General features: G+C 45.7%; 1 protein-coding gene across 1 annotated transcript; it reads left to right on the top strand.

The window, feature by feature from the left end:
* The first annotated feature begins 1159 nt into the window (after positions 1-1159).
* On the top strand, positions 1160-27266 carry SUSD3 (sushi domain containing 3). Its single transcript, XM_054281120.1, has 5 exons — positions 1160-1244; positions 14302-14490; positions 16759-16906; positions 20146-20313; positions 26879-27266. Exons 1-5 carry the CDS (start codon positions 1160-1162, stop codon positions 27087-27089), a joined length of 801 nt encoding a protein of 266 aa, XP_054137095.1. The 3' UTR covers positions 27090-27266.
* The last annotated feature ends 690 nt before the right edge of the window (positions 27267-27956 follow it).

Genomic DNA, 27956 nt, shown 5'->3' with positions numbered 1-27956 from the left:
TAGCTCCAGTGCTGTGGCCAGCAGCACACTTAGCTGTCACCATTTCATGTGGGCATGATCCTGCTCTATTTGATGTTTCCAGAAGAGCCTTAAGAGGTTTTTTAGTCTATTTGGGTTTCAAGTACCTTGGAATTTAATCTCTCTAATCTGTTCCTGCAGACTATTTTTTCCTTCTAATTCCAGGTGAAAAAAAAAAAAAATGAGAGGGTATAACAAGTGGGAGAGAGTGTGAATAGCTGCAGGGCTTGGTGTGGGTCCCAGACTATAGGCTCAGCACCAACATACAGAGCTTCTTCAGCCGAGCTAGTTGTTCCTCTTGTTTTCTGTGGACACAGTGCAGACCATTAAAGGTGTTTTTTGGATCCACTGCCAGTGTCAGCAAATCAAGGATCTCAGCCAACACTGCTGAGACCCAGACTCCCTATGGTAATGCTGCAAGGGCAGTAAGTGGCAGGGGAGACATGGCCAGGATGTGACAAGCACGAAATGACACACATAGCATGCACAAGGCACTTGGGTTTTGCCAAGTAGCCAGTGCATGTTTGTGTGTGCTACCCAGCTCCGGACAGGATGATGGATCTGGGAACCATCCAGTGGGCTTCCTTGCAGATCCCAGTGAAAACAAACACAACTTTGTAGACCATAAACTGCATGTATGTGAGAGATTCTGCTCCGGGCATATAACCACATAAAGAGCAGTATACTGTGTTTGCTAGACTAGAGCCATGAAAACCAGACTGAGGTACCTGAGGCTCTGCAGGTTTTGAGCACCAGCCTGGCTGCATCGGGGGCTGGTGGCAGGCAGGAAGCAGGGCAGGCGGCGGGCAGGTCAGGCAGGGCGGGCAGCGAGGGGCAGGCGGTCTCTGGCTGCTCGTGGGGCGCCGTGCGGGCCGGGCAAGGCCCAGGCCAAAGCCCGGCGCCGTGAGGGCACGGCGCGATCCCCGGCTCCGGCTGCGCCGGCCCCGAGCGGCCCCTCCCTCGCCCCGCGGCCCCTCCTCCCCGCCCCGCGCTGTCGCTGAGGGGCCGCGGGGCGGGCGCCCGGCGGGGCTCCCCGGGATGGGCCGTGCCGCGCTGCTCCCCCCGGCCCGGCCCCGGCGGAGGGCGGGCGGGTTCGGGTGCGGTGCACCTGCCGGGCGGGTCGGCGGCGCTCGGCGGAGCCATGCCGGCCGCCAGCACACCCGGGCTGGACGCGCCGCGTACCTCCGCGCTGGGGCGGGACGGCGGCGGCCCCCGCGGATACGCAGGTACGAGCGTGGTCCCGCGTCGTTCCTCGCGCAAGTTCCCTCCTGCGTGGCGACAGAGGGGAGGGAGGATGTCAGCGGGGGTAGCGCCAGACCCCCGTCAGGGTGCAGGATCCCTCCCGCGTAGGGATGCGGGGTGGCCGGGGCAGGATGCGGTATCCCTGGATAGAGGTGTTGTGCGTCCCCGGGGAGGGAGACCCCAGCCGGGGCTGCATTACCTTCCCGCTCAGCTCCGGAACCCCGCGCCGGGCAGGAGCCCCTCCCGTCCCGCTCCGTGCCGCCTCCGGCCGGTCCCTGCAGCCGCGGAGCGCGGAGGGGACGGTGATCCGCACCCTGAAGTTCTCGGGCACGCCTCGAGACGGGTGTCCCGGAGCCGCCCCGGCACGGGGGGTCCCGGCGCGTCCCGGCGACCCTTGGACGGCTCTGCCGGGGCTGCACTCGGGAAGCCGAGCGGGGCCGGTGCTGGACCGCGGGCCGGGCGGAGGGGCCGAGCCGCCAGGGCTGCACTCAGCAGCCGCGCTCCGAGCGGCTCACCCGGGGCTGCCGGGGCCCTGGGAGGGTGGTTGCTCCCAGAGGGGAGGCGCTGCGGTTCAATGATACAAGTTTGGGGTTCAGTCGCTGGGATGGCCACGGCGAAGGGGACGAGTGCATAGGGGCAGAAGGGAGTGCTGGTTCTCAGGGACATTGCTCCTGGGTGTGTATCACCGGGCTGGGAAGGAAATTAAGATATCAGTGGTTTAATGGAATATGTTAATACATGGAGGGGTGGAATGAGAAATCAAGCAAAGCTTTTTCCTTCTTATCTTTCTGTTCCCTGGAGTTTTCTTACCCAATTCAATTGCATAGACTATAAAATTCTTTTAAAACCTCTTTGGCTTAAGTGGGTTCCATAATTTGGAGGTGATGTGAGGTGAGGGAGGGTCTGAACCGGTGGGACATGTTCGCTGTGCAGGGCTGTGGCGCTGGAGGGTGTCTGGGCCTGGAGGGAGCAGAACCATGGTCTGGACCTGCTGGCCCAGGCGGCAGGAGATGCATATTCCCAGCCACAGCCACCTCTGCAGTCCAGGACCAAGGTGAGATGGAAGGATGCTAGAGCTTGGTGCAGCTGCCATGACCTGCTGGTTGCGGGGGTTTCTTCCTCTTTTCTTCAGATCACAGAGTAGATGGGCTTTTCCCTGGCTTCAATGCAAGCAGAGCTGAAATCCAGAGACCTCCTTCTCATGTGCAGCCTGTTCTCTCATATCCTTGCGATTTATTTGGCTCGTGAAGTTCTAAGAGACTTCATTAATGACCTGAATTTGTTGTGCCTATAGAAATTGGCAAATGTCTTTTAGCTACTAGCTAAATGCTAGTGGCAATGCTCTAAATTGTATCTTCTGAATGTGCTTGACTGTTTAATTTGAATTTAATATAGCGGTTAATTTGAAAACGCTAAACAAGTTCTGGGAAATGGGCTTAGAGAATTAACTCAAACCCAAGTGTAAACTCTGTTGCTCTAGTCTGATAGTGTTGCTAATTACTGACTTTTCTCTTATTTAAAATAATGTATATTTAGCTGCTTTTGTGTGTTGTGTCAAAGTCTTGTGGGACTGGCTTTGGCCACACTAAAATGAGTTTTGGAAGTGGCATGTCCTGTGTTACACTCAGCCTTTCTGTGTAGGTTAATCTTGCTTTGTGTAGATCTGTGACAAAACAGCGAGGAATGCTAATCTGCCAAAAACTATTTGGTGTTCAAATTAGAAATCCACCCCCAATTAATCCCTTGGATATCTATAGACCTGGTACCTCTGAGCCATGTCTCCAGCCAGAACGAAAAAGACCATTTTTTCCAAGCCAACTACACCAAAACTGTGGAGCAGGAGCTCTTGGTAAGGTGCTAAACTGGAATATGCTGGGTGAGGGCTTGGCTGTGCTGCACTGGCTGTAGGACCAGCAGTGATGTTTGAGCACCCAGGGCTTTGCCAGACCTTAGCTAGGTGTCGGCTCTTCACCCTCTCTGCTGCTTCATGGGGCTTTTCCATGGTGTAATTCCACCTTCGCAAAAAAAGCATTTGGAACTATTGAGTCGGGTGGATGTAGTGGTGGCAACCCTAAGCAGTTTAGATAGCTAAAACGATGGCTACTTGTATAATTTTAAATTAAACTCTTGTTCGTCTAAATGTGACCGTGTTATTTACACGTCAATGTTTGCTGCCAATTGTTGCACAGTGTACAGTATCTTTCATTGCATCCTGTCCTTATTGGTGATCCTTTTTGATGCTGACTACCCCCTTACATTATTTCAGACCATGAGCAATAAGGTGATAATAAAGATTGGCACAGATAAACTCCCTCACATGTTCCTTCTGAGAGGATGAAAAAAATGTGGCAGGATTTCCATTTGAATTAACGCATGAATGAGAGAGAAATTAAAGGAAGTTCCTTAGTACAGCCCTGATGCCTGTCGTATTTAGAGGTCTTAGAGCTTCCTGAGACACAGCTGTGAGATTCAAACACCCTGCACTTTTCCTGGTCTTGCCTTCGTTTGAAGGGCTGACAGGAGCGGGGAGAATGATGCCACCCTCAGACTGTGGTTCCCTGAGGAGCTGTGGGAGCCGGGCTTACCCCGAGGGAAGGTCAGCAAGTGTGTAGGGGAAGAGCACAATAGGTGTCTGGAGCTGAGAAGAAGCCTTCTGTGCTGTGGCTGTTGTGCTGTCACAGCAGCGTTTACAGTGCCATGCTGTGGTAGTGTTCTGTGGACACTCATCAACCAGTGCTTGCCAGGCTCAGTAAATTCTCTGGAAAAGCCTCTGAGATTCTGAAAGGCTTGTGTCAGGTGACCCAAGCACTCTCCTGCCCTGTGGGATTGCCCTGACTGCTGTTGTCAGCCTGTGCCACTGAGGTACCGGTGCCTCTGAAGCTGCCCAGATTATACCGGGGTCTTTTGGGTGAAACGGGAAAAAGAGAGAGAAGCACAAAGGCATATAATTATTTTTAGTCCTTATGTTGCTGAAGGGGGAGGCTCTGGCCCTCCAGTTATCCAGGGTGATACCTTTTTTTTGCTGTGGTTCCTCTCATTCCTTAATACCCTCCTGTAGCTCCTTCAGACCAGGTAGCATGTACTGCTGCCAACACAGAGATGCATTGACAAACACATCAGTGCAGCCACAGACAGAGAAACAATAAATGCAGGATCTGGCAGAAACACTCATTACGACAGGTTTTTAATTAGTAGGTCTCACTGCTGGGCTGTTGTCTGTGGTTCCGCCTAGTTCCTCCACTTTCCAGGGAAGGGGAGAGTTTTTGTGAGGTGGGAAATGCTGCAGGCTGCAATGAATGCTCTGTTCAGACCTAATTGTGGAAGGAATTATCTAGCAGACACCACTGAAAGAAAGGGATGGGGTCTCTTGCTTAGAACAGATAGAAGTTGCAGTTTGCTGGAGGATAGGGGCAGGACAGCATGTTTTGGCTCAGTTGTAGCCTGGATTTTGGTGGCCGTGGTGGGATGCCGGTACCGGGGTGGATGTACCTATGGTGTGACTTAAGCTGCTCTTTTGTTGTGAGCAACTTTTATTTTTTCTGGAGTTTCCTTGGTAGTGCAGAAACTGAAATTACCTAACTAAGAACTTACAGTTGCTCTTCCAGGACAGCAAAAACAAAGTTGTTCTTGGAAGCCAGGATGCTGCTGCTCTGCAGTACGGCCGCATAGAATTTTATCACCTTGTCCCTGCGATCCTCACATGTGGTTCCGTTTTTAGGCTGCAGAAGAAAACCTGGATCCCAGATTTCCATTTCCACAGGGCAGAAGGTGATACAACTTGGAATATATGGGCTTGTCATTTCCCCAGGGTTATTTCTCCTTTCTTGTTAATCCATGACCTCAAAGTCAAACTTTGTATTAAGTAATGTAAAAGAAGTGACAGTTGCAGAGTGTCTGGTAATTGGCTTTATCTCCTGTACTGCAAGGAGTTAATCTGTATGGTTAGGCATTTGCACCAGGCATTGATACTGCTTTGAGGGAAGGATTTTTGTGCTTCTCATTAAACCATTAGAACAGTACAAAATTGAGAAGGAAGAGAGCTTTGGGGTTTTCTGAGTCCTCCACAGTGCAGGATTATTCCCTGTGGTATTCTCCAATGCTTTGTCCTAGCTACTCTGAAATTACCTAGGCTAGAGAGACAGACTATTAGTAGACATCTGAATTTCAGCTAATGAATGAGGTGAGCTGAATGCTTTGGATCCAAAACATTGAAATTTAAAAAATCACACATCAGTCTTAAAACACAGAAGCACCGCAATGACAGTGGATAACCCAGCATTTTCTGGGTGGTGTAGTCTATTTTAAAGGGCAAAACTGCTGCCAGTTTTGCTGTTCCCACTGTGTCAGAGCCAGGACATCCTTGGACCTTTCCCCTAGAAAAGCCGAGCATCCCCAAGCATCACTGCAACTCTACAGCAAAGAGATTTATAACTATGATAGAATTGGTGTGATTTTGCTTACTAATCGTGATTGCCACTGACTTTGTATGTGCACTGTAGAGTCTTGCCTTCAATATTATGGTGGAGACAAGCTAACACATAGGAGAATTGTCAGTTTTTGTTTCGGCACTTTATTGACTCGCTGTCTTTGAAATGCAGCTGCAGATGAGCAAGCATGTTATTCTAAAGAACAGTTCTGACTGGCCAAGTGGATCAGGATTGGCAGAGAGGTGATTTTGCAGTCTGCATGAACGTCTGCCTCTCATTTGGTTGTCAGATGACAGAGAGAAATGCAGAAGTTGCAGAATGAGCAACTGCTCCCTAAAATAAATCAATTCCTGTGTCTGCTGAGGGTCTCAGGGATGGGGGTTGAGCTGGTGCCTGGATTACAAATGAGCCTTTGCAGCAGAGCACAGCTCCTTTGGCCCAGCAGCATCTTTAGGGGGGGCAGCAGTCACAGCTACCTGAGCCCAGGTTGGAGTGGTGGTGGCTGGCAGAAGCAGGGCTGGGGAAAGGGATGGGTTAACTGCTTGCCTTTCCTCCAATAGACCTGGGAGAGATGATTCCATTGTTATTTCTGGGATGAAATAAAGCCAGTCACAAGGCTGCTCGTGTATTCCAGACTCCTAAGCAGAGTAGCTTTGATTGGGAATGAATTTGAGGAGAGGTCGAAATGGGGACAGAAGTTGAGTAGGGTGAAGGGATGGTGTACAAAATTCCCTAAGTGCATGTGTGGGCTGGGAACAGTGTGTACGAGGATGATTTGGCCTGTGGGAGCTCAGAGAGCTGCAAAGGGCAAGTTTTGGGGTCTGATTTTTTCCTGTTCAGAAGAGCAGAAATCTGTGCCTTCATGTAAAAGCAGAGAATTACACCCAGGAAGGTTTCTGCTTACAGCCACAGTTATTTCCAAGATCTTTGCTAGTTGACTGGGTCAAAAGAGGCATCTGGACTGGACACAGGGGTTCTACTTTGCTCTAAGAAATGGTGCCCCACAAAACCAGGGGCAGTTTTGCACAGGCAGGAGAGCCCTGGTGCCCATTATTCTTAATACCTGCAGAAATTTAGATTAGGACTAAGGTTTTGATTCATTTGAATCTGTTTCAGCCCAGAAGCTGAATTCTCACGTGCAGCCCCGAGCTCCCTAGCTGTGTACAAAGGAAGGGCAGGACGTGGGGCTGCCCTCCTCTGCTCTGCTCCCTCCAGCTGTTTGTCATTCTGTGCATAACTCACCTGCAGTCCTTGGCTTTTTAAATGGGAAAAAGCAAACACAATGCACTGGTTCCCTGTCCTTATACTGGCATTCTTGTCTGTCTGGGTGCCACCTTGCAGCAATTCCTGTGTGCAGGGAGGATGAAAGCAGGTGTGTTTATTGACTTGTGCTGTTAATTGTTGCTGTGCCTGAGCAGTTCCTGGCAGGATGCTGCGTGGCTCTCACCCAGCAGTTTGCAGCTTGCTCTGGTGGCCGTGGCCAGGCTGCTGGCTGCGTGTCCCTCTGCGCGAAGCCCGGAACAGGAAAGCCAAACTCTGTCAGGAAAAGAACCAACCAGGGGAGAAGAAAAATAAAAAATTATAAAACCACAGAGGTGGGTTTTAAATCTGGATGTTGGTTTCTCAGCCCAGGAATGACTTCTGTCCCCATAATAAAAGGCATGCTATTGCTAACTTTTTCAGACTGGTGTCTGAAAAATCAATTCACAGAAATTCTTGCTGACAGTTGTGGATGCTAGGTCACAGCTCTGTGGTGTGCATTTTACAGCTTAACACAGCAAACCAAGGACAGGATTAGCTTCAGATTGCTCTTGGGAAAGACTTAGGGAAGCTAAAGTGGGCCAGCCAGGGGGAGGGAATGCAGGTAAGGTCTGTAGCATCCCAGCTTGTTTTGCTTAACAGGGTGACTGGAAATTCCCCATGAAAAACAACAAACCTGTATTCCATCATCTGTTTGAAACCAGAAAAGTGGTTGCAAAGATAAAAGGTTGAAAAGTTTCTATATTCTTTACAGATCAGTTCTTTGGGGAAATGCAATTCCTGTGTTTTAAGCTTTTTGGCAAAAAATTAAAATATGACCATCAAGTAGCATGCAGATCTGGTCCACCTAAAATTTCACATTGGGGGTGGATTTTTAATGACTGAACTGTTTTTTGTCCAGCTCTGGACCCTTCCTCCTTGAGAACTTTTTTGGTCAAGTAGGTCAGTGCAGTGTGGCCCCAGCCACCCATAGAGGTTGTGCCCAGTGTGGCAAGTGTCGTGCAGAAGCGAGAGGCACCGGCCACATCGTGCAGGCACATCTGCTCTTATCAGCCCTGTCCAGTGCCCCAGCACGTGCCTGTTGCTGTGCACAAGCCAGATCAAAGAGCTGGTGCAGGCAGATAGCCCAGGGCCAGGCAAGACAAATTTGCAGCCAGGCTGAGCTCTGTGTCTTGCAGCAGCCAGGGCAGTGCAGGAGAGTGGAGCGTGTTGGGGGTGGGCAGGGATGCTGCAGATGGCTTCCCATGGGGCAGCACACAACTTCTGTCCTGTCCACTTTTCTAGTGGGGCACCCCTCAGCCTTCCTCTGTCCATGGCTCCTAACAGAGATGTGCTTTCCCTGTGGAAATACATCTGGGGTTTCTTTTGGCTTCTTCAGTGGCTGGCTTTCCAACTAGCGGATCACTTTGCTCCCTCTGCAGAAATGTTACAATTGTTTATTGAATGAGAGATTATTCATTAGTAGTGGGAAAAAGTAACGGTGAAAGTTGAAATTACAAAAATCCAGACTTCACTGGCCCAGTGAAGGACACCAGCAAGGATGTGCCCACCAAAACCTGTCTGAGAACAGAGGGACCTGGTGGCAGAGGTGAAGTGCACACTTGCCCTGGGACTCGCATGTTGTAAGTCCCATGGTGACCTGAAGGAATGGTGAGGCCCTGGCACAAGTTGCCCAGAGCAGCTGGGGCTGCCCCTTGGATTCCTGGATCCAAGACCGGGTGGACAGGGCTTGGATGGAGCAACCAAGTGGAAGGCATCCCTGCCCGTGGAAGGGGATGGAATGGCATGAGTTTTAAGGGTCCTTCCAACCCAAACCGTTCTGTGATTCCATGAAAGCAATGCTGCCCAAAATGTGATGGATGTGGGAGTCTCAGCACCTGAATCCTTGCATGTTGTAAATTACATGTGCCATGTAATGTAATGTTCTCATTACATGAGAAATCAGTTTTATCTACTAAACAGAACACTGAATAAAATAAAGGAAGTGGGTAGGAGTGAGCCTGAGGTATCTGCTATAACAAGGGTAGGAGCAGAGAGCTTATTTGAGCACGGATTTGTGAACACAGAAATAAACTCTCTTCAAATACCTTTTTACGCTCCTTCTTAGTTGCATGGAAATTACGTATTAATGGGAGAACTAGCTTTTCTGAAAAGGTGTTTTTACAAATATTTAATGGTGGCTTGTAAGAATCATCAGATATTGGGTTCCCTCTATCACACTTTAAAAATAGTTTGATCAATAGAAACATGGAATGTTTTATGGGGAATATTTTCATTCAGAAATGCTAATATGAGGCAGGTGCCAGAACCGCATATTAATAAGCTGCGTTTCTGTTTTCAGGTAATGTGCTGTGACGGATGTGTTCCTTGGGTACCTGCAAGTATTGCCCTGTGCAGTTGTCCAGATGTTCCCCTATGTGACTGACCCAGAGGAACAGTCCTGTGGCTGCTGCTCAGTTCTTGCAGGTCTCCATCAGGATTTGGGGTGTGAAGCTCCCGGAGCAGTGGTGGCTGAGCCTGGCGCTGCCTCCCTGCAGTGATGGGAGTGCAGAGGGCTGTGTTTGGTGCATGTGCTCTGTGCCACGCCTGAACCGCCAAAGCTTCCCCCAGGGAATAATTTCAGAGAGCCATACCTGTGTGCTGGAAGGCAGACAGGTCTGTAAGAGCTTTCCCACATGTTCACAGCAGCTGCCCAGGGATTGCAGCACAGCTGGGGACCTTGGTTAATCTCTGCAGCTTCTATAGCCCAGGTCTCACCCACTCTTTTACTGTAGGTCTGGTGTCATGCTTACACTAACTTCTTTAAAAACCATGCCAGCATCTGGATCTTCTCGTGGGAGGATCAGATCCTGGTGGCCATTTGTTGGTTTAAAAGGCCAGCCCTGGCAGCCCTTGAGGCCAGCTCTGCAAGGGAGCAAAGGCCTGGTGGTGAGGAGAACAATGCCAGGGCCAGACAGTTTCACTCTGTACAAGATGCTTTGCTACATCTGCTTTACTTCATATTTCACTTCTAGCTGCTTTTCTTTTGCTTTTTAACACAGTGAGCTCTTCCCAGAGCTCTTCTTTGAGATTGCTGTGGATGCTTAACATGCCGGTGATTTCAGGGACACCAGTTTCTGAGGTGTGCTTCTCTAGGAAAAGAGACTTGCAGCAATAATATTGGTGTGTATTTTCTACAGTGTTGATAGACCCTATTGTTCTCTTTCTTTCTGGCATCTAGTTATTCCAGCATATTTTAGTGGTATCAATTCCCAACAGTAAGCAATGTAAAGGGGTAACCTTTGTGTCTCTGGGAATAATGAGGCAAAGACATGGATTGCTCTCTTTCTGCACAGACAGCAAGTGGCAGCCTTGCTAACATGCTTCCAGGTAATTACTTGTGTAGTTTAGATAATTTGGTAGATACTTATGCAATGTATTTGATTTTACTCACTGTTTTGCTGTGGAAGGAGAACAGGAAATGTTTACCAGGCAGGCATGCCTAGGTTGCTCTCTCATTTCTTTTTCTTATCAGCAAAACATAAACCCACGGCTTGATGACAATGAAACCATATGTTTCCTCTTTTTGACAAATCAATTTTGCAATACAGATAATCCTTGCTGTACATGAGAAGATATATTTTGAATTATTTTAATTTTTACATTACTCTCTATTTTTCACTGCCTGGAAATTATGTATGTGCTTATTTCTGAACCCAGAGGTTGGGTGAATTAAGAGTTTATGGAGAACACTATGCTTTAGTGTCTGTCTTACTTTGAGGACAGTTATTTGTCATATGCAGTAACCTGTTTGTTGTAGCCAGTGCCATTCTGCACTGCCAGACAGCAGCATCAGATTCAGAGATTTTCTGAGCACTGGATATCCTCTCAGCGTGAGGCCAAGCTGAGAATTATGTTTGTATAAATCAGCTCTGCTCTGCAAAAAGCTGCAGAAACTGGAATCATAGAACTGTAGAATCAGAGGAGGTTTTGGGTTGGAAGGAACCTTAAAGCCCATCCAGTGCCACCCCTGCCATGGCAGGGACACCTTCAGCTGGGACACTGTCCATCTGGGCATTTCAAGGCTCTGGGCACCCTGTGCCAGGCCTGCCCACCCTCACAGCCAGGAATTTCTTTCCAATATCCCATCTAAATCTGCCCTGTTTCAGCCATTCCTCCTTGTCCTGTCCCTGCAGGCCCTTTTCCAAAGTCCCTCTCCAGCTCTCTTGTAGGCCCTTTGGCCACTGGAAGGGGCTCTGAGGTCTCCCCTGAGCCTTCTGTTCTCCAGGCTGAACAATGCCAGTGCTCCCACCCTGTCTCCAGAGCAGAGAGCCTCCAGCTCTCTAACTAGGGGATTTATTCAATTTTACAGTTTTTCATTTTTACATTTCTGGGTGCCAGTTATGCAAACCAAGACCTGAACAAAACATTTTCTAGATATTTATAAAAGAAATACGAATTTAAATGTTAATCTGGTCAGCACAAATGTTTGTGTTTTACCAGGCAGCAATGGAGCCTCAGACTCGAGTCTCAGTTGAAAACAAAAATATAATTAATTCTAATGATAAAAACAATAATAAAATTCTTGATTGTAGTAGATTTAGTCCGATAAACATGCCTGAAGGGTATTCAAAAAAGAAGTCTATATGGACCATCTGCTTATGTAAGTATAAGGATGGAAGCTTACTTAAACATGATTCTTTGGAGATGTAAGGGTAAAATTAACCCAGCAGAAAAGTGAATGCCATGGCTAACTACGAAAACTTTACAAGTGAAGGAAGTGAAGGACACTAGAGCTTGCAGGAAAGTTTTCCAAAAGCATTTTTAGAAGTTAACTGATGATTAAAATTAGGGCAAATTTTATGCAGAGAAGCTGAATCTCAGCTTGGTTGAAATTTCAAAAGGTCATTCTGGCAAAGCTCCATCTGGGCATTTCAATAGATGCATTTGTGAAAAGCAAAAAGCAGTGACACATTTAAGTTTTTGGCTTTAGTGAGAAGAAGTGGTATTGAAAGCTCTTAAAAGAAGAACAGCATTTCTCCTCTGCACAAGTACAGGTACATGAAGTTGTTGATGAAGTTTCAGCTCAGGTACAGAAGGTTTTGGATGTGTAGCTCTCATTGAGAGGCACCTCTGTAGTTCCAGCCCCAGATACATTCATGTGAGAATGATCATCCTGGCATGATCTGTGGTGCTGTTGCAGCCCAGGGCAAAGCATGGAAATGCCCACATTTTCAGGGGATGCTGGCTAATAGACATTTCTGTAGAGCTCAAGTGGAGCAAAAATAATTTAAAGCCCACAGGTGAGGAATGGTGCTGACAAGGTCACTGCCATTCGGAGGTTTGATGTCTTGGCAGACACCATCTTGGGCAAGGACGGGGCAGGGAAGGTTCAGAACACTCCAGCAGCTGCAGCTGCACGTGTAACTCGGGATGGTCAGTGCTGGGGTAAACGATCTTTCAATGATCGTTGAAAGAAACGATCCAGTGCCAAATTATTTGTTCTTTGGAGAACAAAGAGTGAACAATGAGTCCAGGTAAACTGGCTGATATACTGAATGCCTCTACTGAAGCTGCATGTGGTGGCCCAGCAGGTGTGCGTCAAGTCCAGTTCAGCTCTAATTACTTTTTGCATCTTGTGCAGCTACAAGAGTCACCAATGTGAACTCTAAGAATGTGGACTGATCTCTAAAAAGAGCCTTGAAATTGTAAAATGAAAAAAAACCCAAAACCAAACAATTATATGTAAAATCCTTATTTTACAGATTAGGACAATGTTTTCTCATGGTAAACCACAGAGTGATTAAAATAAAAAGAAAAGCCCAAACTTGTAACACTCATTTGGAGTGAGAAGGAAAATTGGCCAATGCATCCTGTATGTTCCAGGAATGGGATGTGGGTGGGAAGAGGTGAAGAGAAATCAGTCCTATAGAAAATATTTGCTCTCATTGAGGCCAATTTTTGCCATAGTAAGTGCCTGAAAGAAGTGGCAAAACAAAGAGAAATAATCAGCATGGAATTAAAGAGCTATGGTTTTCAAAGCTAGTGTTCGGTGCATATTTACTGAGTAGATTAGTCTAGTAATTGTCCCTGGGACTTCTGTTTGGTGTTTTGCTGAGATTGCTTTGGGTTTGTTTTCCAGGGACAGGGAGTTTAAGAGCATGAATTGGAGATAGGTAGGTGGGACAGCTGCCTGCTGTGGTATGATTTGGGGGCTTAGCAACAATAATGACATGGGGGGAGTTTTAGCATTCAAAATAAAATACATTTGCTAACAACATGTGGTTCTGTCAGGATGTTCTCAGGGAGGCTGTCATTTCTTTTTGCCTGTAGACATGCTTTTAATATTTTTGTATGTGTCATCATAGTGCTTGCAGCACTATGCCTCTGAGTTTCCTCAAGTCTTTGGAAATCCAGTGAAAGATAGGGAACTTGGGCTCTGATGCAGAAGCAGTGCTGGTATTCTGTAAATGTTAAAAATATCTGAGTTTCTAGATTCTGTCAAAGCACATATACAGACCCAGAAAAAGTATTTGTTACCTTTGAAGTTATCTAGATGTTATATGTAGTTTTAATCATCTCTCATTGAAAGTTGTTTAAAATTACTGTGAACAAGAAATGTTGTGACAATAAAATTTAGTGTATGAAGTTAATGGTTAACATTAGGTGGCCAAGAGGAGAACTGCTCCACAGCTCAGAGAGCAGCTGTATAAACAACAAAGCAATAGAAAAGCGGAATGAACAAAAATATATTAAAAATTAATGATTTACTGTAAAGCAGAGTTTATCACTCAAAAAGTGAGATAAGTTATATGTGTATGTCTTTGTATGCTCTTCCCTGTGGTTTTGACCCCGCTGTCCCCTTTCAGCCAAGCCAAACAGGCATGCAGTTCTTGTAAAGATAAGAAGTTTCAGTCAGATCATGCCAGGTTGCTACCAAGTAGGCTGAACTGCATGACCAGTCCAGTAGATCTTGGAAATCTGTGTGCAGGAAGACATGTAATGAATACTCCCAGCCAGCCTGAGTACTAAATTAATCGGAATCTAACAATACAGGGATCCATAGGGGACCGTGCTACTCAGAAATTACTTGTTTTTAGTGTTTTTAGTGTTCAACATGTACCAGTCTGAGCAGATAATGCCACGACATCGGTTGCTTTGTGCTGGGGATGAGGGCAGGGGAGCTGTCGAATGGCGCTGATGGAGGGTAGCCGTGGGCCGATGCTTGGCAGAGCAGCCAGCATTGGCCGCCCCGAGGTCTGGCATTTGTTGTGACGGTGACTGTGACTGATTTACAGTCTGGTGTCAGTGCAGCCTCAGCGGATGGCTTCCCTTTGGGCAGCGGCGCTGCGCTGTGTCTGTGTTCGCTCTGCAGGGCAGTGCGGCCGCCTCCTCTCGCCGCCGCTGGGCTCGCTGCGGGTCCTGCACGGCAACGGCACCGAGCTGGGAACCGTGGTCACCTTCCAGTGCTCCGCCGAGCACCAGCTGCACGGAGCGGCCATCGTCACCTGCGTTTGGGAAGGGAACGGCGCGCAGTGGACAGCCGGAGTGCCCTCCTGCAAGCGTAAGGTTCTTCCCAACCCCTGCCCCTCCCTCTGGGACGCAGTGCCTTCCTTTTGCCCTGCCTATCCTGCGATGTTGGGATTCTTCCTAGATACCTGTGCAAAGAAAAAGACAAATTCAATTTTCTTCAAAGTTGCCCCACTGATGGTAATTCCACTCCATATATGTTCTGACATGCCGTTATCATGACACACAGAAAAGACTCTGTTGGATTCGTCCCTGATCTCATGTCACTGGTAGCACCTGGAATAAATGTGCCTCTAGCTAAAAGCTGTATGCTTCTTTAGAGAATGTATGGGTTGAGAGGCAAATTTAGGAGAAAAACATTCTGGAATGAGTGTTTCCTCTAAAAAAAAGGGTTCCAACAATCCCTTTCCACCAATAAGAAATGAATACTAGTGGATGAAAGTGAAAAAACCCAACTGTTTATTGACAAACAGATTGCCCGTGCAGCACAGGAGAAAAGGTAAATAAATGCTAGATATTGAACTGTCAGATCTTAACACACACACCCTCCTGCCCCGGAGAAAAAAACCCCAAAACACCAGAGCAAGATAAAAACCCACAACGGCCAGCAGGCGGGTGGGGAGAAAGATGACGCCAGCTCCTGTCTCAGAGAAAAAACCAAAAGGTTCACGCAGCAGCTGGCGCAAACAGATGGGAACCCAGTGAATCTGTGGTGTTGGTCCCCTGGTGAAGCAGGTGCGCTTTCCCTGCCCGGCTCGGGCTTTTTCCCAGGTCTGGGGCCAAAAAGAAGCAGCCCCTCCCTCCCGCCGGGCCCGGCCAATTCTTCTCCTGGCACTTGTTCTCACTGATCTTGGACCAAAACCGAACTGTGCAATTCACCTCGAAAAGCAGCTGAAGGATTGCTGCTGCAGCCTCTCCACGCCCAAGAAAAGCAAAGAAAAAACCAAACAAATTTCCGCCTGGGCTAACAAAAAAAACCCCAAACTAGCCAAGCAAAACCCGGACTGCACCACACTCCCAGACGCCGGGCCACTGAGGCTTTGGAAAAGCCCAGCAAAGGGCCCCAAGGCTCCCCCTTCCCTCGGACCCACGTTAAAGACACAGCAATCATATTGGGGCGTAAAGCAGAGAATCAGGGAATAGACCATCATCAGAAATCACCCCAACACTATGGGAATGACCAACTGATGTGCAAACATATTTGCGAACCTTGTATCTCCTGGCAGTCTTTTCTGACAATGTTTTTGCTGTAAAAGAAGCACAGTGATATTTTTTGAACAATTCTTGGTTGTTGCAGCTGCGTGGGAAATTTACCATATAGATAAATAGTGTCTGAATGGCAACAGCATTAACTACCTTTTAGCTGTGTTTCTGCTTATTTATTCTAAGGTTGCTAATAGTTTGACCAGAAGTAGACCCAAGGAAAACTTGGTACCTCTGAGCTTTGAGGTGCCTCAGACCTCATGTAATTTCAAATCCCCAGTGGATACATTGCTCTTCAGACACTTAGTGCTCTCTCCCACGCTCAGCTATTCTTACCTCTTCTTTGGACATACCATAAAAGAAAAAATGAGAGAAATCATTCCCCCAGAGGCTGCAGAAATATAATACTTTGTGCGGAGGTCAGCTGAACCATTTGTGATGCTGGTCATTGTGACATTGGGAGAACTGGCTGACTTTTGAAGCAAGACATGCTTACTGCTCCAAGTGAGTTGGCAGAGGTCTGCGTTAGCTGTGCCACATCGCATTCCTACTCCTTTTGTCTGGATGACTCGCTTCCAGCATCAGATCCTTGTGAACACTCAGCCCTGCACATCACTTCTTCCATCCTGTATTCTTCCCCAAACAGAGGAAGACCTGTTGTTTGCCGCCTGCCAAAGAGGATGTAATTACATGGAACTGTCCTTGCTCTAAATGGCTTCTTTAAGCCCATTTACCTGTGTTAGTATTCATTTCTGTAGCTTCAGTCCTTGTTAATAAAGAGTTTGCAGCTCATCAGCAGACTTGTGCTTTTAAGCTACTGCAGTGCTAAGGGCGCTGTGTTTAATTAATTGCAGTGGTGAAATGCTTGTGAACAATTCATGGGTAACTTATAAACAGGAGATTTTTACATAGTCCAGTTTGAGGCTTGCATAGGTCAAAGCTGAAGCCAAGATTCTCTGGTATCTTGACACATAGTAATGTGGAAGTCCTCACTGAGCAGAAGTGTGAAGCAGGCAGGCTTCAGAACGGTTTAATGAAAATGTGAAAGATAAATTCCTGGACTGATCTTAGAAACAATTCTGTGTTTGCTTTGTTGCAGCCATATCAAAATACGAGACTTTTGGCTTTAAGGTCGCAGTGATTGCCTCCATTGTGAGCTGTGCTGTCATTCTGCTGATGTCCATGGCTTTCTTAACTTGCTGTCTGATTAAATGTGCAAAGAAAAGTGAGAGGAGAAGAACTCAAAGGTATGTCAAGATGACAGTTTTAATAACAGTGTAAGAGTTGTACATCATAGGGACCCCATTGATAACCCCTGTGATAACAAATGCTTCAAAGGATTTGCTGCTTGCAGCACTGCAATGACGTTAATTACTTAAAATCCTTAATTTGTAGGTCAGGCTTTAGGCGTAGAAGGACTTGGAATTCCAGAGTACTTAAATACCTGATGCCTGTTAGTAACAGATAACCTCAACAGGCCTAGGCAGATCTGGCTTTACCCAGGATTATGCAGAAGCTGAACACACAAGTCTTATTTTCTGGCACAGCATTTCTCTTCTCAAGTTATTGAAGATTGGCAAGCATTCCCCTTCTTCTCTATTTCTTTCCTTTTTCCCTTTCGTTCTTTGAATACTGCTGGGAAATGGAATCTCCCTGTGTCAGAGCCATCCAAGGCCTCACCATCTGCTGAGCATCCTCAAAGCTGTCCCAGCATGGGGCTGGAAGAACGGAGGATTTTGTCTTCTGGCTTGGAGCACAAATTGGTGGATTATAAACAGGAATAGGAAAAAGTCAAATTTTCAATCCAGTTCATTATAAAAGCTCAGTGTGGATAGTGTCAGCAGGAGCGTGTTTGCCTGTAGGCTGGAGCCAGGCTGCTGGTGCTCACCAGAGCACCCACCTGCAGTCACTGCTGCAGAAAGCTTTCCACAGGAACTTGGCTTACCTCTCACTTTTCTTGCTGGTTATTCCCACCAGGCCCTCCAGTGGAGTGGAGGGAGACTGGGGAAGACAGTAGTGAGGGTTTCTGTGCTGAGCTGTGATATATCTGAAGCTGTGTGGGAGCCAGCTGAAGGGGGAACTTCTGTCATTTGAAATCCAAGTGCAGCCAAAATAGAGATTTTCTGTTTCTCTTAAAAGACTTTTTTGTGTCAAAAAATAAAAGTCCTTAGTGTCGGTCATAATATTCAGGTATTTACTGGTAGCATGAAATAAATTGCTTTGAAATGAAAGGTTAATTGACATTTTTGGAATTGCCACTTTTCTTTTTGATAAGACTATTCATATCACAGTCCTTGTTATTCATTTATTTTAAATGAAGTTTTGTAAAAACTAGCCATTCTCATTATTTTGATGACTTGATATTTTTACTCTTACAAAAGAAAAGCCCTTCACACTGGACATAATGACCTGATTCTGTCATCAGGCTGTAAAATTATTCCTTTTGCTGAGACTTTCTCAGTTCCCTGCTCCCCTGTGCTTCTTTCCCTGTCTCCTGAAGGAGCTGCTCCATCCCATTGGCAACAGAGTCCAGCTCCAAGGGGAAACCTGGGGGCACTGCAGGCATTGTGTATCTTATCCCTTCTGTCAGAAAGAATTGAAGTCATGTACAAACTGTCCATGTCATGGGAGAAAAAGTGACATAACCCTCTGTGAAACTTGTCAGGTGGAGTGGCAGCATCTCTGTTGGCAATGGAGGTGGAAAAGTGGATTGACTTCTGAGTGCACAAATCATTAATCTGACAAAAAGCTGCAGGCTTGATAACTTGAAACAAAATGAGAGCTCTTGGGGAGGAAATAATGAAGTAAGTGTCTCTTAGACCAGATCTGAGAGATGAGGTAATCTCTGCCTATGGAGCAGAGAGGATCTCCTCACCTTGCTTGTAACTCTGAGGTCTGCATGTCTGCTTCTTTTGGCTCTTAGTTGGTCACCTGAGAGACCATCTCTGCCTGCAAACCTGCCTTGCATGATGTCTAGTGATCTTTGAAGTGCCATCTTGTGTTTAATAGAATCATAGAATCATTAGGATTGGAAAAGACCCTTAAGGTGAACTATCAACACAGCACTAACATCATGTTCACAGCTAAACTGCCACATCCACATGTTTTGAAGAGAAAAGGGACAAAGGCTGCTGAAAGTCCTCCCACCATTCAGCCTCCTCATAGATCTTGTCCACTGAGTAAGCATGGCTGCTGTTTTCTTTGGAAAGAGCAGGATTGCATCCCAAGAAGACAGAAATGGCACCAAAATCAGCGTCGCCACTTCTCACAATTTGATCTTCTCCCATCAGCCAGTGAAAGTGTCTGTGATTCTCTTAGTCTTAGACTTCTTTTAAAAACAAGAAAAGAAATGGTGGATTTTTTTTTCTCACCTCACAGTTGCAGAGAGAAGCATGAAAACAGCTCTGAACATTCCCAAACAAGAATTCTGACAGTGAGGGGATATGCCCTCACTGTTATGCCTTAACAAACGCAACACTACCTGTCTCCATTTTTAAGTCAATATCTTTTCAACCTGCCTGGTGATTTTGGAAACATTAAGAATAGCAGTGGTGCAAAAAGTCACAGAAAATAAATTTTTTTCCTGAAGTAATTTATCCCATAAAATGGAGAGGATATGAAGTCTTTTCACACATAACAGGTTGTGGCCTGATGTTACTGTTGAAGGTCCATTAGAGCACTGACACATCATCCCACCCTTATATGAGTTTTCTTACTACATGTAGTCTGGAAAAACCCTGAATCAAATGGACATAATTCTTGGAGGTTTATTTCTTTCAACTATCCATTGGTGCTCATAAGAAAATCGTTCTCGTTTTCTTGTTTGTTTGTTTGTTTGTTTTTTGAGGAGTGCTGGACAGTACTTAAAATAACACTATTTTGCACAATAATATTTATTCTATTGAAGAACTCCCTATTTTAGGGTGCTATTTAAATCTCTACAAATTTGGCTTACACATGAAGTTCAGCACATGTTTAAGTGCTTTTTTCAGTAAACTTGTGTCACAGACATGTTTTATGAAAAATCCTTTCCTTAAGACTTTCTCCTGAGAAGCTGAGAGGCCTCAGGAAGAAAATGTAAACAATGATTATCTGCTGCTGTGGAATGCAACAGGTGCATCTGTGATTGGTCTCATGTGGTTGTTTCTAATTAATGGCCAATCACAGTCCAGACTGTCTCAGTCAGTCACAAGCCTTTGTTATCAATCCTTCTTTTTCTATTCTTAGCCAGCCTTCTGATGAAATCCTTTCTTCTATTCTTGCAGTATAGTTTTAATATAATATGTATATCATAAAATAATAAATCAAGCCTTCTGAAACATGGAGTCAGATCCTCATCTCTTCCCTGGTCCTGGGACCCCTGCAAACACCACCACAAACCTGGAATGAGATTTAAGCTCTACAGACTCAGGCCTGTGGTCAGATAACAGCTCAGCTGTACAGCCATATATCACAAAACTGTTTCTACTGCTTGGTATATTCACAGAGAAATGCAGCTGTGGTACCAGCTGAAGACTGAAGAACTAGAGCACATGCAAGCTGCTTACTTTGGCTTTAAGGGAAGGAACAATAACAACAATAATAAGAAACTCAGGAATACATCTGTATTTGGTGACATGGCTAAGATGGCATATGATAACCAAGGCTTCTACAGGTAAGGCTGTTAAAATAAAGTAGGTTTGAATGAGCTGATGGGATCCTGGCTAAACACTAACCAGAGCTAAAACCAGCTATGAGAGCAGGTCTATCAGTCTGTGCACCCTTAGCCAAAAGTCTGGCTGTTTTTGGTATGGAGAGTGGGCACTGCTTCTCATCAGAGATGGAAGTGTCATTAAAGGTGATTCTAAATAAAACTGTCCTGGAATTGCTCTTGGAACGGATGTGACCCTTCCTCATTTACACCTTGTTCTCTTTTTTTCACTCAAGTAAGAGCTGTTTAATCAAGTAATTTCAAGTGATTTCTATTCTTTAATTCTGTAAAATGAATAGACATGCAAGGTGAGATGTGGGAATTCTACTGACAGATTTCATGAAGACAACAAATGGCCTGTCAGTTTTGTATTTCACTTGCAAGTTGTTTTTTTTTAGTGTGTGTAACAAATTAGGCTAAGTTTCCTCATCCTGTGTTCATCTGGCTTACTGGGAACAGGAGAACAGTGCAGGCACTGGGGAGGTGCAAACATGGAGCTGGGCTGTGCTGGGAGGACCAGAATGAAAGGACACATTACCTGTCTGGGTGGTTGCTGTGGTACCATTTCCCCTGCAGTGTGAGGTGGGAATGTTGGCAGCCTGTGCCTGGAGGAAATCTCTAAACCTGGGTGCGTGTTGCTGCAGTGGTGAAGCTGTTACAGTATTGATTGTCCAAAGAAATAAATACAGGCATTTGGCATGGTTGAAAAACAGCAGCAAAACTGAGGGTGGGCAAAGGAAAGATTCCATACATTTCTGCATATCCATGGTCAAGAACCAAAAGAGAATTTAACCAAGACTCTTCAGGGAAGGTTCAGGCTTGACGTGAGTAGCCATTTGTGTACCAAGAGGGTGGTCAGACCCTGGAACAGAGTCCTGGAGCGGGTCAGTGTTGGTGGCCCAAACTGGCATTGCTCAAGGGCCATTTGGACAATGCCCTTAGTAATGAGGTTTAGTTTTTGGTCAGCCCTAAAGGGGTCAGGCGGTTGGACCCAATGATCCTTGTGAATCCCTTCCAACTGAAATATTTCAGTCTAGCCTAGTCTAGTCTAGTGTAGTCTAGTGCAGTCTATCAGCAGCCTGTCCCTATTCTATCCTACCCTATCCTCTTCTGTGTTAAAGTTTCAGCCATTTGGAGGAATTGCCCAATGCATCATGAGATCTCCAAGCACAGCAGCAATCCTGCTTGGTTTTTCTAGGCAGGAGCTGTCTGAAGAGGCACAGGGGATGAATCCTTTCCTCCCTGCCTTTTCCAGGGCTGTGGTACATGCTGTTTTCTGCAACCCAGCCATGGCTGCAGAACCAGAAAATGGTTCTGCAGCCCACTTAGAAGGGGAAGTTGAGATGAGTGCTGCCTATGTCTGACAAGGGAGAGGGTGGAGGCCTGAAAAATTCAGTCATTTTTATGATAGCTTTCTCTCTTTTCTTGAAGAGAGTTCTGCTTAATATTCTTGTAGCATATGAAGTATCTGGAAGAGTAAGAACTCTTCCATCCTTGAAGAAGACTCTCTTGAGTATATCTTAATTTATTTTTGACTAGAAAATCATGTAGGTTGTGCTACTTTTCAGACTTAATTGAATAGATTTTGACGTTAACATTTTGATTCAGTGCTTGAGGGTCAAAATACTGTAAGAAGAGATAAAATAAAAAGCTGATTCTTTTAAGTAAGGCAGTATAATATAAAAAATCAATTCTTTCAGGCAGGTAAGGTATTAACAAATACAGGGTTACAAAACAAACAAAAGTTTGCAGACAAATTTAAGATTAAAACACTCTAATCAGTTAAAGAGGGGGCCTTAGGACGCTGACAAGATAATTTTGGCTGCAGTGAGGTGACACAATGTGGGTGCAGAGTGCTGATGTGCAGAGCTTGTAAATAACAGAGAAGCCCAGCTGTGTGACTAGGGGCTCCACAGTGCTGTTCTGGACCTGGCTGCCACAAAATGAGAACTGTCTCCCCTCATGTTTGAAGCGTATCACAAACATCGTGAATATGCAGTTTTGCAGGAAAACATTGAATTTTAGTGGCAACTGCTTTAATTATAATGATCTTCATTCTGGCTGCTTTTCTGGTTGAACAAATTGCTTTAAAATGATAAGAAATATGTGTACAAATACCTGGGATCATTAACTACAGAGTGCTGTCACTCCAGATGCCACCTCTTTCATTTGGATGTAAAGAATCATAATAAAGATGAACATACCAATTTTTAGCAGAAAAAGGCATGAGCTGCAAGTATTTACAGCATATTTGCTCTGTTATATTATTGAAAACACTAAATAATGTTGAGCAAGGAAAAACAAGTTACAGATCATGGTGCTGCTGGGAGGGAGGTGTTTCCCCAGCGTTGCTTCTGAGAAGCTCATAGCAGCAGAGATAGCAGTTTTCTCTGTGGTGCAGAGGTTTGAGCCAGATTAGCTGAAAACAAGGGTCTGTGCCTAGGGAAGGGAGATTAGCTGCAGCCCTGGGCCACGCAGCTAGAGGAGAACAATGTCCATGAACCTCCAAAGCAGTCCCCAGGAGGACTGCTGGGCAGAGGGCTTGTCAGCATGTTGGGAATGGCTCTCAGAGCCTGGCTGCAAGATGTACCAGGATGTGTTATTTTTGAGTCAATTATTTTGTGATGAAGAATAATACCTGACCCTGCAGTAACTGTGCTCTGGAGCACTTGCTTGGGCACCCACCACCCCGAGACAAAGAGCTCTCTGCCATCCCAGCAAGCAGCAATGTGGGAGAGCTAGGATCAGGCATCTGCCCAAGAAGGCAGGTTGTCCTCTGCCACACGACAGGCACAGGGTAAAATATCAGTAAAGAAAAACTTAATGGCAGCTGTCCTTCCTCTGTGCCAGCTGCTAGTAGTGTTTGAGAGATGGAGTGAAGATCACTGAGGCGCTATGTTAAAGAAACGGGTGTCCGAAAGCAGAGTGGGGTCAGCTTAATGCTGGAGGGGCCCACGCTCACCCACTGCTCATGGTCAGCTGTAGCTGCTCCCCAGGTGAAGGTGTTTCAGGGTTTGACAACCTTTTCTGTGAGGAATTTTTTCCCAATATCCAACCTAAACCTCCCCCAAAATGACAGAGCTTAAAAAGTGCCTTCAGTTTTCAGCAAGGAGGCAAAGCTTCACAGCAAACTAGTGCAACAGCCTCAGCAGAGCTGTTGCTCTAGGAATACAGCATGAGGAAATGCAAATAAGCAACTGCTCTGATAAACATCATTGCCAGTTTTTAAATTTTTAAAGAATTGTCCTGTCCACCGCTGTAAATGTACATCAATTAAATTGTAAGCATCCATTCAGGAAGAGGACTGTCCTGTGCTCCTGTTTAAGTAGTTTGTAGCATTTACATTTGTTCTGGAAGTGAAGCCATCAGTTCCATAAAAAGCACGAGGAAATGCAAGTGTTCTGTGCCAGAAATGGGATCCTGAATCCAACTGGAACCACTTTTGTTCTGACAAAATATGCACAACCTAGTCTAACATTGTGAGAGCAAGCAGCAAACTCTTCTGGCATGAAGAGACATTAAAGAACCAGGCACTTCTCTTTTGGAACATATATATATATATATATATATATATCTGCATGTGTTGAAGATACTGTCCCAGGAGCAGCACAGAAATCGTGCTGAGAGCTCATTTCAGTTTGCATCATCTTGCTAGTGATGGTCAGAAATAGCCACACCTTGGCTCTGTTGCTCTGCTTTTCAATGTAAAAGTCCTGTAACCTGTCCTGGAATAGATACTCCCTTGACTCAAGGGATGTGCTGATTTTTTGTAAGGGGGAATTGATGATCCAGCATTTTCCATACTCAGGAGAACGGAATGTAGCTGTACTCTAACTCCTTTTCATTCTCTGTCAGCTAAGATGACAACAAGAAAAAAAAAGTAGTCCAGCTCAAAAATGCAATCTAAAGAGAATCAAAGAAATTTGGTGTGATTTTTTGTCTAGCATGGAAACATTTGGAAGAAGTTGGGCATTTCAAATTTGGACTGCTTAAAGGTGAATTATTTTTCACAGCTCTAAGTTACAAAACATTCTCTGTGAAGCAGTTAATCTGACTGCAGAAGCTAGTCAAGTGGGAAAGCCCATGTATCAGTAGGGTTAAAGTCCTCCTTTCAGCTATTCACACAGCTGGAACATATTACCAAGAAGAAAAAATCCTTCTGCAGAGAAGCAGGCTGGTGTATTCTCCCACAGAAGATAATTTTAGTTGCTGAAATTTTTGTACAAGAGACCTTTCTGACTACAAGATGCTTTACCATTCTACCTGGCAAAAAGCAAATAAGGGCAATCCAACAACAAAGAATCCCAACTGAAAAGATTTTGTGAAAAATCACAAAGCCAGCATGCTATTAGGAGAGGCAGCTCAGCATTTTCAGCATCACTGCAGGGTTTAATGCTGCATCGCATAGAGCATTCACTGATACAATTGTATGGAACTGACACAGTTCCCTACACAAAATGTTTGATTGCATGGCACCATGAAGGGAAGACAGCAGCATAGGAGAGGGGCAGATTTCCTTTCCCTCCTTTTCCCTGCTTTTGCCCGTGACTGGTCCAGCCTTGAGCTTCTCTGTTCATGGAGTTACTCTTTTTTTACCTCTTGTTTTTCCTGTGCTCTGTGTTCCCCACCACCACCTTTTAGAGGCTCAGATCTTCCCAGTACCTTTTGACATGCAGGTTTCAAAGAAAGCTTAGACAGGAGAAGTGAGCTGTGGTTTCACCTTGGGGCCCTGTTAGAAGGGTAGGATAAACTGGTTTTTAAGTTACACCCATTTCTGAATTTCAGTCTTAATTGTCATTGCAAGAGCTCGAAAGGGGCATGTACAGCAACATGTGCTTTTAATAGAGCTGCTATTATTGTTTTCATAATGCTTTCCTGATTACCCCAGGGTCTTGTACAAAGCCACTAGGCATACAGCAAGAAAAAAATCCCCTCCCATCCTCTAGTATAAAAGCTGTTTTGAGAGGCACTACCAGCACCAGGCAGCTTTGTGGCTGTGTTCTCACACGTCTCGGATGTCCTGTTAACAGTGTTTTCCCTCCAGCAAGGAGCATCTCTCAAGTCACACAGGAAAATATTCTTGTGAATCCTCTAAATCCCATTGACAAATGCTGTGATGGCTATTCTTCTCCCCTGATGGGAGTTCCAAATTTTATCTGTTCAGATACAGTCTGTCCTTGGCAAATGCATCATGCCCTTGGCTGTGCAGTGCCTGGGGCAGGTTTATATAGCCAGGTAAGGGTGCAGAGAAGGGTTTTAACCCCCTTGCTGTGGTGTTTTGAAGTAGCTCAGTTGGGAACTGGAGTTAAGTAAAGTTGAAGTGCTTGAAAAAACAGTCACACTTATTCAGGACAAAGTGCAGAGCTTCCAAGGATGAGAGGAGAGCAAACTGAAGACTGTGTCTGACTGAAGGTCATGCACACAGAGCAAAGCCCACTGCATGCACAGTTGCCCCTTGGTGACACTGCAACCCTCTTAATAGCTCTTCTCATCCTCTGCTGAGGTGAAACCTTACTGCCTTCACTGTCCCTCTGATGTCCTCAGGGTTTAATCTATTGCAGGGAAGAGAGGTGCCTACTGTCTCACCCTACACTTACAGAATCACATAATGATGGAATGGTTTGGATGGAAAGGGGCCTTAAAGACTATCCCATTCCCCCCCTTGCCATGGGCAGGGACACCTTCCACTAGACCAGGGTGCTCCAATCCCCATCCAACCTGGCTTGGACAATTCCAGGGATAGAGCAGGCACAGCTGCTTGGGCACCCTGTGCCAGCAGATGTCAATGAAAGCTTAGTAGTTCCTGAAATGGGAGGAATGGGCTGCTAAGCCAGGAGTACATTTCTTCTCCAAGTACAGTTTTAGCCAGTGTGGGTTCCTGAGTGGTGGACTATGGGTAATTGAAGTGTTTCACAGCACAGAGATTTATAGGGAAAAACATCAGAATGGGATGACTTCTGCCCAGGTGGACTGGATTTATTGCTCTATAACCAGCACACCTAGACTTGAGCTATAATCCTGGCAGAACAATTTGCAAAGGCTTTTTTTTTCAAAGGCTGTTTTGCTGGCCCAGGCAAAGCTTTTTTTCCAGTCCTTCCTGCCTGTGTGCTGCTTTGATTTGATTTTTATTTTGACCTTTGACTACCAACTCAAGAAGATGGAACCAAGTTGCTTATACTATAAAAATAATAAATAAGTGCACAACAGCAGTTATGTCAGAAGATTTTCTTTTGGCAATGAGGTGTGCAGCATTACCCCATGTAGCTTCTGTTCCCTGATGGCAGGTCACAGTGGTGCCCAGTGCTCAGTTGGTACCCAGCAAAAAGGTACTTGAGGTCTTGTTGAGGTTTTACAGAGACACAATTATTTGCACCACTGCTGCCAACTGGTTTTGATGCTGGGAGAAGCAATTTTTCATGTTACAGCACAAGTCATTTGCGAAACACCCGATGTGCCAATAAAATGCACAAATTCTGTACCTTCACCAGAATTAGTGAAACAGAAATAACTTTTCCCTTTGTGCTTACAGGTGCCAGGAAGAGCAGACTCGGGATGTCGTCGTTCCTGGGTGTTGCAAAGACAGCAGTCACCTGAAGGTAGCCAAGAGCAGTGGTGCACCTGGGGCACACACGGTGCCGAGACACGACACTGCACTGCAGATGGTGAACTCCATACACCTTGTTGAAGTCTACAGTCATAAGGATAGTTACAACAAACCAACCTGCCAGATACCTGGATAGCTGGTGTCTCAAATGCAACTGCTTCTCTGGACCAAAATGAAGTGTTGATAGAAATATGTGCCTTAAAGACAACATAGAAAGTTCATTATTCATATGAACTGTAAATTTTCTATATTCCAAGATGGTTATTTAAGAGAAATGCTTCAAGGTCTGATACAAATAAAGATATGAATATTGGGGCTGTCAGTCCAGAGCTGTTCTCTGTGGTGTGCTGTGCAGTGTGACCGTGGCAAAAGCATAATGCCCTTCTGCACAGCTAGGGAGGTGGTACCCAGTTGGCATATTTGCCTCATATGAAGTTGCTGATAATAACTACACACCCCTCAGACTCCAGTCTTCTCTGAATCAATGGGTTTTGTAAGAATTTCAGAAAGAAAAATCCCCCATATTTTTACAAAGTAGCATGATAGAACTACAAAAAAATTTGGTTTTAATTAAATGCCGCATTGTTTTGTATCAGAAAGGTCTTTAGTTCATCTGCTCTGTGTTTAGAGACCATGTGAGACTGGGTGCAGCAGAGGCCCATCTGCAGGTCTGCCAGCCTGAGGGAGAGGAGGTGGCACATGGAGGGATGTGGTGTCCCCACCTTGGGGCCCCCACCAGTGACCTCCTGTAGCTTCTACTGGTGTCCCAGTGCAAGAGCAGTTGGTGTGCAGGTGGGGACAGCAGTGCAGCCTTCCTGGAGCAGCCAGCTCGGGATCACTGCAGCATCATCTCGATGAGACCTCTCTAAATAAAGGGCTGAGGTAGCTTTTGAAAGCCTGCCTTCTTTTCCTGTTGTTCATCTGTACATCATGTGAGGAAACAAGCTGTGGGTTTTTTTCTTGTTTTGTCCTTTTTGAGTAGTTAAGTAACAGATACAGTGCT

Source organism: Melozone crissalis, unplaced genomic scaffold, assembly GCF_028551555.1.
Source record: "Melozone crissalis strain CALT ecotype California unplaced genomic scaffold, PUWL_Pcris_2 ptg000029l_1, whole genome shotgun sequence".
NCBI classification, from domain to species: domain Eukaryota; kingdom Metazoa; phylum Chordata; class Aves; order Passeriformes; family Passerellidae; genus Melozone; species Melozone crissalis.
This window is presented reverse-complemented; position numbering and strand designations above follow the sequence as displayed.